Source organism: Acyrthosiphon pisum, chromosome A1 (assembly GCF_005508785.2).
Source record: "Acyrthosiphon pisum isolate AL4f chromosome A1, pea_aphid_22Mar2018_4r6ur, whole genome shotgun sequence".
Classification (NCBI taxonomy): Eukaryota; Metazoa; Arthropoda; class Insecta; order Hemiptera; family Aphididae; genus Acyrthosiphon; species Acyrthosiphon pisum.
In genome coordinates this window covers 30247232-30258115 of record NC_042494.1, presented here as the reverse complement: position 1 = coordinate 30258115, position 10884 = coordinate 30247232, and the positions used below count along the sequence as shown (strand labels likewise).

At 31.2% G+C, this 10884-nt stretch overlaps 1 protein-coding gene across 1 annotated transcript; it reads left to right on the top strand.

The window, feature by feature from the left end:
• The first annotated feature begins 376 nt into the window (after window positions 1–376).
• Window positions 377–5833, top strand: LOC100160066. The gene is made up of 7 exons (XM_001944401.5): window positions 377–691; window positions 770–1295; window positions 1669–1885; window positions 2768–3198; window positions 3753–3945; window positions 4010–4306; window positions 4386–5833. The coding sequence occupies exons 2-7, from the start codon at window positions 793–795 to the stop codon at window positions 5241–5243; spliced, it is 2499 nt and encodes an 832-aa protein (XP_001944436.2). The 5' UTR covers window positions 377–691; window positions 770–792; the 3' UTR covers window positions 5244–5833.
• Window positions 5834–10884: the final 5051 nt, after the last annotated feature.

Below are 10884 nucleotides of genomic sequence, written 5' to 3'. Positions count from 1 at the left end.
TTTGGCCCTTACCAATATAATATCACATATTCACTCACATACACATGTGTTGCAACTTACATTACTGCATTAGATGTCATCACCAGTCGCCACGCCAATTTATTATAATTTATAATAGGTAACTAATTACAATACCTACTTATCGGCATAGAAATATCGGGGACATTGCATATTATTATTGTTAAATGTTTTGTGGAACAAAAGGTAGTGATCCATATTATCGCTTAAGGCTTGACGCTTATATGAAAAAAAAAGTCATTTTCATTTTTTACAGTTGTGGTAATTTTAATCAATTATCAGTTATCAGTGTTAACTTATCACCATTCAATTATTAATAGTTATCTACTATACTTGCTTATAAAATAGTATAGCTATATTATTATACATGGTTGATTCTTGATTGGCGAATGACTCACTGACGAGACGTGAAGATGTTTTCCATTCAATATTCATGTTAATAGTTAATAATACCTACTTATAATTGTTATTTGTTATAAATGTAGATAATCAAAACTTACCGAAGTGTCTCAGATATTATAATTTTATGTTATACCAGTTATACCTAAATAATATATTTTTTCATTTTAATCTTGAAACGTTCGAAAAATTCCTTCTTCTTAATGATTATAATATAAATGTAAACATTTTTAAAAGGAAATTGAATTTGAATCTGCTGTTTAACTTTTCAATCGTAAGTAACAACAAAAGTTATTCCAATATTTTTGATAGTAACAACATTCATATTACACTTTTTTGTTGTTTTAAATAGGTGTTATTTACAAAGCAATAAATATGTTTGCTTCAATGTTTAAATCGCTCTTTAATAAATCTGGTAAAAAAGGCAAGAAGGAACTGATTACTATGGAATCTGATCTATTTGACATTACTAAAAAAGATGTTGAATACATGCTTACTTCGTTGAATGAGATAAACGTTGACGTCAAGGAAATTTTAGATAATAGTGTTAGTCGTTCCATTTCGTTAGATAATATTATTGATGGTATCGAGTCAATGCCTATTGATAATACAGATCCAGAATATTTGAATGATAGTGCTTCAGTTGACAATTTTGATGACACTAAAAGTGAAGTAAGTTCTATTGGAGAAAACCAAGTAGCGTGTGAAATAGTTGAAAATTCCAAAAAAACCAATACTGGAAATAAAATTAACAGTCTTCAGTGTTTGTTTACATGGAACATAAAATCAAATGACAAGAAAAATATGATTTTATTGATACATAATAAATATGGAGAATACAACTTAAATATTTCTTCAACCGAGTTTACATTTGAAAGGTACCTACATAGATGATATAAATAATATCTTAAAAAAAAACTTTAATTTTCTACTATACTCTGTCCCACGAGAGAACATGCTGGTTCTGCACATCCCCCTACGTCACTGCTGTTCAAACTGGTTCCCCTATACAGGGTGTGTCATGGGGGAACTAGTTTTGGAACATATTCTTTATTTGCATTATAAACACAAAATAGCTTACTAGCTATAGCTTAGCTTCTGTGTTTGTATACCAAAAATATAAAATAAAAAATTAATAATATTACCATCTTATTTATATTTATTAATGAAAAATATTTTACAAATACATAATGTGTATAAATAAAATACCAATTTATACTTTAAATAATTGGTTTTAATTCTTATGTTTAGGTATGTAGGTAATTTAATTATTGGCTATGAATTGTTCCATAAAGGTGAGTCCGAATTAGGACAAATGAAAATATTAGAAATTGGGAAATGGCTTGAAGAATTAGACAATAGTACTGATGAATTTTATTTATCTATTAATATTGGTCTTCAACATGTTATGAAGGCAACTTTTACTCATATGTTATTTGCTACAAATCTTACTGGCGAGTGTCAATGGGTATGTTATTATTTATTTATTTTTATTTTAAGGGGATTCGATACCGTGGTTGTCTGTTTTTGTCTAACAGACGCGTGACATAGAATTTTAGACGTGATTTTGCCAACCATACCAATTGATCTAATGAAGCAATAAGAATTCTGAAAACAGATTTGCATATGTCGTCAAGTCTACTTGAAATCAACTTTTCCACAATTTTGATATTATACCCCAAATTCCTAAAATTGTCATATAAAAACAGAGTATTTAAAAGTTGTAGTATTTGAACTTTTGGAGAAGTTAAACTCAAAAAATCAAAAATGTGGGAAAGTCGATTTCATGTAGTCTTGACGACAAATTCAAATATGTTTTTAGAATTCTTACCGCTTCAAAATTCTATGTCATGCATATGTTAGGCAAAAAGAGAAAATCACGGTATCAAATCCCCTTGAGAACATAGGTATCACAAATTTTTTTTTAATCAAATATTAAAAAAAAAAATTTCCATATTATGTTATGAATAAAAGCTGCCAAGTTAAATTACCCACAATATTCTTGAAAAAAATATTTCAAATATTTCATTGTTATTTTATAGAAATGTGTACTTATTTTGCTTCACAACTATTTTTTTTATCAATATTGATCGGAAAACTACTAAGTACACAATATAATAATTAATATTTATGTTGAAAATATAATATTAAAATAACGGGTTAGAACCTTTATGATTTTTTTGGTATTGGATTTTATAAAAATAAAGATGTTAGTTCTTGTTCTTAAAAATTATAAATATTTTTTTCTGTAATACAAATTTTAATTCATACCTATTTGAAAATATAAAAATGTATATGATCGAAGTTATTACCATGTAAAAATGTATTTAGTACTATTGTAATTTTTCAGTTGTTGGATGATATTATACCATTGTCTAATATGGATTCTAAATCAAAAGCTACTATACATGCTATTCGAGCAGCTGTATTTACTGAATATGGTGGAAGTCCTCACATTTTTAAAAGAGCTTGTGACAGTGCAAAAAAAGCATGTGATTTAGATCCTAATACTTCACATTGGTTTTATATTCATTCAATTGCTTTGACAACTCAAAGACAGTTTTTACAGTCACATAAATCGTATCCAACTGATAATGAAATAAATGCTATTCAGCAAGCAATTATGTTGTCTGATGGAAAAAATACTGCTTTCAACTACCATAGAATGATATTAGATAGAGACACTGCAATTCGTTATTATCATGATAATAAAAATAATCATGATAAATTGTGGATTGAAAAAAATCGGCAGGCGAATAAAACAATTGTTCAAATGATTAAGTATGTAAATTAAAAGAATTATATTTAGTATCCTAAAAATATAGACATATAAATGTATATTGTATAATATGTATCATCAGGCATGTATTCAGGGGGGTTCAGAACCCTCTGAAAATTAATAGTGTTACAATTTATTTATATCAATCATCTTTGAATCCACTCCCCAAAATTTTTGTTTGTGTACATCTGTGGGTACTTCATACATTTTTACAGATTTCATTATTTGAAGTTAATCACTATTTTTAATTTAATGTTACATTAATTATTTGTGATGTTGCAATCTTTTTTTGTGTGGTTACATTTTTTATTTAATAAACCCATAAGATAAATTTATTTTAATGTAAATACACATACAATTTTTATTTTTTATTTATTTTAGCCTTTTCATAAAATGTAATTTGTAGACAATACATGAATAAAAATTAAATTATAATAAATAAAACAATTATGAATGTATTATATACGTTTAATACAATTTAGGTATTTAGAAGGGAGTTTTCTAAAGGTTTCCTTACCTTTTTTTTTTAATATTATTATTTATTTTATTATTTTAGAACTATTATAAGCATGGATCCAAAAGACCCTCACTTGGTAGTTAAATGTGGTAGAACATTAATGACTCTTCCAATTATGGTCCGTGATTTTAATTTGGGAAAACAATATTTGACAAAAGCCTTTGATATGGCACCAAATGATGTGACTGTTTTAAAATCTATTGAAAAAACAATTGAAGTTTATAAAGATATTGTAAGTTATACTCAGAAATAATATTCATAGTATAATGTTTTAGGTAATTGTTTTTATTTTTTAGTCTAAAAAACAAAGACCCAGCAGAACAATAGAAACAAAACAAAATCATTCACCACTGAATAGAACACCAAAATTAGGATCGGATTTAGGACTTATAGTAAGAAAACAAAAGAATGGGGAAGATCCTATTCCTTACCTCAATAATTTGATTTCTAAATATGATGGACTTGATAAATCAAAAATTATGGCTCAACTATGTTCGTATATAATATTATTCACAAACAACCTAAGATCTGGCGTTGAAGAGTTTATAAAGTTGATTGAACAACCAGGAATTGCCAATAATTTTATAATTACGGTATGATTGTTTAATTATTATAAATGTTTGCTTATTAATGTTAGCCAATTTTCTTATTGTATATTTTTATTTGTTTTAGCAACATTTTTCATCATTTGGTTCAAAGAAGTTTCATTTAGCAGAACTTATTTGTAATGAAATTAGATTGGCTACAAATTCAAGTAGCACTGCTCCTGCGGATATGTTGTACTTTTTTAAAATGTTAACTAAAATCATGGAAACTTGTAACTTACAAATGAAAGATGTTGATTCTTCTTTGAAGACCAAGCTAATCATTGATTCATCCGTGAAATCTTCATTTCCTAATACAACTCATCAAAGTGAAACGGGTTCATCAGATAATGAGAGCGTTGAACAAATTTCAGTTAAACGCAGAACTAGAAGTCGTAAACCAAGGAATTGGCAGAATACTGGTCCTAGAGTATTTACCCAAAAACCTGAAGTAAACAAAGGACCAAATAGAAAAAATGATAGATCCCAAAGTAATTTTTCCTCAAGAAATCATCAAAGTAATAACTCCGCTAATTCTGCTGCAATTGATCAAATGCAATACAAAATGTTAAAGTTTTTAAATGTTTCTTCTGCTGAAGGCCCAAGATTTTCCGATAATAATTTTTCCAATATTTTATCAACTGAAAACCTCAGAAACGTACAAACACAATCACAAGTAGAACAATATACCCACCAGCTATATCAACATATCTCAGCTAATAATAATACACATCAAGATCCAAGAAATGTACCTGATACGTCAACAGGATATTATGGTAGGCGTATTAATCCTCCATTTCCAAATTTAAGCTCAGTCTCACAATACTCTGGATTTCAAAATCAACAACCACCTTCATTACTAAATATAAGACCCCAAATTAATCAACAGGACCCAAAACCTCGCTGGCAAAAACCAAAAAAATGGACTTCCAAAAACCAAAAATAAATAAGTTGACTGATTTATTATTATTTTTCATTGATTCAATAAAATCTGTAAGCAGTTTTAATATGTTAGTAATTATAGTATGTTAGCCGTTTTTTAAACAGCATTAAGATGATTAGCCTGTAAGAATTTTTTTATGAAGAAATGTTTGTTAAACAGTTTTCTTTCAAGATTTCAATTTAAAAACATCCGAGTTTATAAACATAACTTATTCCTTATAAGTTATATTTGCTCCTATGTATAGCTTCTTATAATATTATATCATGTTAATTATTTTATTTTTATACTTCAATAAGTATTTACTATTGTTAAATAAATAGTTGAAGCAAACTTCAGTTGTTTTTTGGTATTTATCTGGTATAAATAACATTATACAGTTACATTATTTTATTTACTATTTAAAAAGTACTATGTAGCCTTTTTAGAACCAGTTTAAAGTTATAATTATCTACCATTAGTTAAACTCACTATAATTAAAGTGTCCTGTTATTAGTTATAATTATACTTACATTATACTTAATTAATTCTTTAATACTTGCTATCCATTTTAATGTTTGTTCATTGGATGAATATATTTTTAAACAAAACTTTTATTTAAAGCTTAATCATTTATATTTATTTCCTTATGTATGTTGTCTTAAAATTCTCTCTAATAATTATAAATTACATGTGGTTAATTTATATTTGAATGATAGAAATTTCAACTATAGTAACAAACAATTTATATATTTTTATAATTATTAACTGCAATTCTTTTATGGCTACTGGTTACAACAGTATTAAAACATACACGCATTCACATATTATCATGCATGAAAGTACAATAGAAAATAGTCACTTTTGCAATAGTTGGATAGCTTTCATCAGCATGTTATGATAAGCAGCTTTCACAATAATGTACCAGGATAAACTAATTAAAATCAATTTCTTAATGACTTAATCCAAGGAGTGTAAAGATAGGAATATCTTACTATTTGTTTTTTGTATCATCTATTAGGTATTCTATTTCATAACTGGGCATCTTCAATGGAGGATCAATGAATATCCAAAGCTTATCTTTACCCACCTTATAGTTTTTTAAACATTTTCTTAGTTATTTTAGTTAATTTTTCTGTAGGTAACTGAACTATTTCTGGTCAATACAATTGTATTTTAATGATGCATACTAACCTAATGACTAATAATAGATTAACTAGTTACATTTTTACTATTTTGTTGTCTTAATATGTGGTTAAAATTGTCTGGTCCATCCTCTCTTAAGAGGACATTGTATATAAGTACTGAGTAGTGGGTACCTACGCATGTGTTGTCTTCAGCTAACTAATGCACAACATAACAAATTTTATCTTATTTTACTCTGTTGTTATTAATATTTAAAAAAATTTAAAGTTAGAAACATAATTTAGGAATTTTAAAACAAGTTACATATTATTGCTATATGCTATTTGTGAGGTAATTGTATTGAAAAATGTAGATATTCTTTACACTTTAAACCATTAATTATTTACAACTAGGACACTATAGTACCTAACTGTTTAACTTTAGACGGTGACAACACATGTGGATCGTGGATGTGGGTATGAGTGTGCAACATTCTCTTAACACATATTTATAAAAATTTCTAATGACACCTATATATATTATAATAAGCAATTCAAAACTATAATACTAATAACTAATAAGCAATTTAAAATTATAATATATGCAAAGGTTAATCTTGTTCTCTAGACTTCCCCCTCCCCTAAAAGTCTGTCAATGGATGTCAGTCCAACAGAGGAAGTACAATAATGGTCTCAGGTCCAGTCGTTCAGAGCATCAGCAAAATAGCAAAAGAGACCATTTTACAGTCATCTGTAGGAAACATAAAAATGGTTTGATAATGATTTTAGAACAGTATATAATGAACAGAAAGAAGACACGAAAAAGCTGAGAGCTATTTAGCAAATCGAAATCCAACAAACCTACCAAACCTACCTATTTTTTTTGTGCGTCTTTAAATTCTAGCATAAATTCATAATAATTTTGTATGACTCAAAATCACGAAAAACAGACGATGATGGCCATATGGTCTGTGGTGTGTCTGTATGTCGTGCGCTTGACGGTACTGCGGGCGCTGAAGACGACAGCTGTGCCGGCGACGACGGTGACCAAAGCTTAGAGCGAGCGACGAAGACTATATAATATCGGCCGGCGGGATCAGACCGCTGGACGGAAAGGGGAGAGAATCGGTGGACATCCCCGCAACGCGCCGCTGTCCTGATACTCTCCGTGGTTTTCGACCTGGTCGATGTCGATGGCCCGACCGTGCATTCGCGCACCGCCGAACTCTGAAACGTTTCGTTTCCTCGAGCTCAGCGCTGTCGGCGTCCGTGTTCCTGTCCACCCTGTAATTATAGTCATCCGTCACTCACCCATCGAGAGCTCTGCGGTCACGAGCATGAACTAAGATAATTATTATCTTAGTTCATGGTCACGAGCTGTCTTCGTGCAGCACTGCAGCAGTTGTCAATGGTACCGTCGGAATGTACCCGTACCGCTAGTCTCCGTCGTCGTGTTGTCGTCGCTCTCGGACCGAAGTGTCGGCGACCTCAATCCTGTCTCGCTACCGCCGGTGGCCGCGGAGAACGTGTATCGGCATTCGGCACTTACCGCCAATCACCCCAAAAGTGCACTGTCACGTACCTAAGCCTCAACCCCACGTTATCGCCTTGCCTTGTCCGCTGCCATCGGCCAGGAGGGAACTCTCGGATGGTTTCACTTCGGGGAACAACAGCAGAAAACGCGTACGGCCTTCGTGATACCTCTCCACGCAGCGGATGCGATCCTCGCCGCCGTCCTTCTGCGCGTTTTGCTAGGGTTGCCCCCCGGGTCCGCAGCCAGCCAATCAAGTCTCCAAAGGTGTTCTTGATCTTAGCTCCCCTGGCCGTAGTGACGACCCAGTGACCGCCTCGTCACTGGGCGCTTCCACCGCCACCTGCATCGCTGGCACAGCGACCACGTCGTTTTTGATCCATTCAACCGGTCCAGTACTGGATTCGTCGTCCAGTTCATAGTTGAAGGGTTTTTGATAAGTCACCGCCCGCAAACTGTATCGCATAAGACGAAACACTCGCTAGATCTCCGATAGTTGGTTCCTCATCAATGTCGTCGATTCGTCTTAGTTTTTCTTCCATCAGTTCGAAATAGATGGTGTTCATGATTTTGTCTAAGACGACTTTAAAAATGGTTTCGATTTTGTGGGTCGTTTCGTTATTTTGTGATTCTGCCATTTTCACAGGTAAATTGTTCGTGTGTAGGTATAGTCAGAATAATTCGCAAATGAGGTGATTCCGAATTTCGTCCTAGGCCGTCGCCGATAATTTAAAACAAACATCGTTTATTAGTTGTAGCCATCATCATATTATTATTAATCGACCTGCAGCATCGGCTGGATTTCGGGCCAGGGGCGTCATTTCAGCTTTTTTTTTTTGGTGTCAAAATGTTTGCTGACCATTCAAATCATTACCAGGCCACATAGAAAATTGTATTTTTTTTTTTTTTTGGGGGGTGGGGGGGTTAAGCGGGGACAAAAACTGTAGAATATTTGTATAATTTATTTAATATGTCACTTATATTAGTAAGAAAATATCACAATATTGTTGCTATTTTTGACGAACTATGTGAAGGTACTTTTAATGTATTTATTTTATATTGCAGTATATACCAGTGTACAGTGATATTTACACTTGGTAAATAAATGTATGGGTATAAATCACCTTTATAATAAAATACCTAACTGAACCTAACCTACACATTTTTTCTCCCTGCATACTTAAAATATATAATATAGCTTAGCTTAATAAAACCAAAAATATATTTTATGGGTACCCTTCTTCACAATGTTTGTGCTATAATTTTATCAATTATAATATTGTGGGACCACAAAACCACATCAAACATTCTTGGAAACTAAAAATTAATCATTTTTATTTTAATACTGAAAAAGTATAAAATGTATAATATAAGTAATATAGGTATATCGGCGCGGCGCTTATATTTATTGTTGGCAGGCTAAAGAAGGCGTTTTAAAAAAAATTTGGTGCAAATGTACACACTGCACCCTGCACCCCCTCCCCCCCAAATGACGCCCCTGTTTCGGGCCCGTTTATTTTTCCAAAACACCATTATTTTTTATTATTATTGATATACCGATACTGTACTTAAATTATAACGCTGCAGTGGTATATACTATTGACTATTGTATTACAATATTTGGACGATAATATATTTATCGATCTGCACTATATAGTGTTGTACTCGTTTTGTACTTTTATACTTTTATAGGTGAAGTCTTTTAGATTCTGACCGTAGCGATTAATACGTATTGAGATTTTACAATTATGTGTGTTTTTGTGTATGTGAATATAGGTGCACGGCGTTTTATGGTAGAAAAATGCTTTGTTCTTCAATATTGGGGATGATTTCTGATTGCAAATTGGATCTAGTATACCTACCTTAGAAGAGTGACATTAAAAGTTATTTTCTTAATGGTTGGGAAAAACTTTTTTTAGCATCTTCTATAATATTATATAGACATATGGTGTTCATTACAATTCATTTCATATTATAAACATTTTAAGTTTTTCATTTATTTTTCCTTAAAATTAAGATAAATACATTTTCACTTGATGCAAAATTAAAAAAAATCAATAAAATGTTTCACGTATATTTTTCTTCTTAGTACTCCTGACTTTAAAAACAACTCTTTTAAAACTAAGTTTTTTATGGGACGATGCGGGCTGGCCGGGAAAAAACGTTCCTGACGAAATACCTACCTACTTAAAAAGTTATTTTAGCCAAAATATACAATTTTTATTCCATCATACTGATTGATCTAGTAATGCGATAATACTTTTTAAAACTGATTTGAATTCGTTATTTTGTTTATTTGAGGTTGGTCAGTTTCCAATTTTTCCAATTTCACCCCCCCCCCCCCAACATCTATAAATTAGCTTGGATATTTTGAAATTTCGGAATTTCCAAACGTCGATTATTCGGGATTTATTTGGAATTTAAATCAGAAATCTTAAATTGTGGACTGACCAATCTCAAATAGACATTCTAACGAATTCAGATCAGTTTTCTGAAATATTATCGCATTATTAGATCGATCGGTAGGATGGAACAAAAAAAATGAATGAGTGCCTTTGTACTCACGAATGATGTGTAAACATCTTAGCTGTAGTACGACTTTGATTGGGGAATATAATGTCATGGTTTGAGTGGGAATTTGTATAATAAGGTAACAATAATCATACAAGATCGCGGTCTCTTAATTTATATTTCTTCAATATCTTTTATACATGTAATTATTGGTTTATGGTAGCTGAAATAAGATATAAAAATTTCTGATTGTATAGCTTTTAAAAATCGCGAGAACACACCGTCTAGTGTAGTTTTGTAGTTGGTACTTGGAATATTTCGAGCGTTATTCATCTTTAAATTTAATTTATTTTCTAAAAACGAAATCAGTGGTTGTGCCTCATTTGATGAAAAGTTGACGTTGAAGTCGCCTCCCAGTATCATTGGCATTTTGTCGTAATCTTCTCCAAGTTCTGCAGCTCCTCCCGGAGTGTATGGAAGTAGAACTAAGTGCAAGTATTTT

Excerpts from the sequence above, each read along its gene's own strand:
- LOC100160066 (XM_001944401.5), top strand. The coding sequence starts at position 793 with ATGTTTGCTTCAATGTTTAAATCGCTCTTTAATAAATCTGGTAAAAAA. Across the intron at positions 3,199-3,752 it reads ACAATTGTTCAAATGATTAA|AACTATTATAAGCATGGATC; the intron begins GTATGTAAATTA and ends TTATTATTTTAG. Across the intron at positions 3,946-4,009 it reads TTGAAGTTTATAAAGATATT|TCTAAAAAACAAAGACCCAG; the intron begins GTAAGTTATACT and ends TTTATTTTTTAG.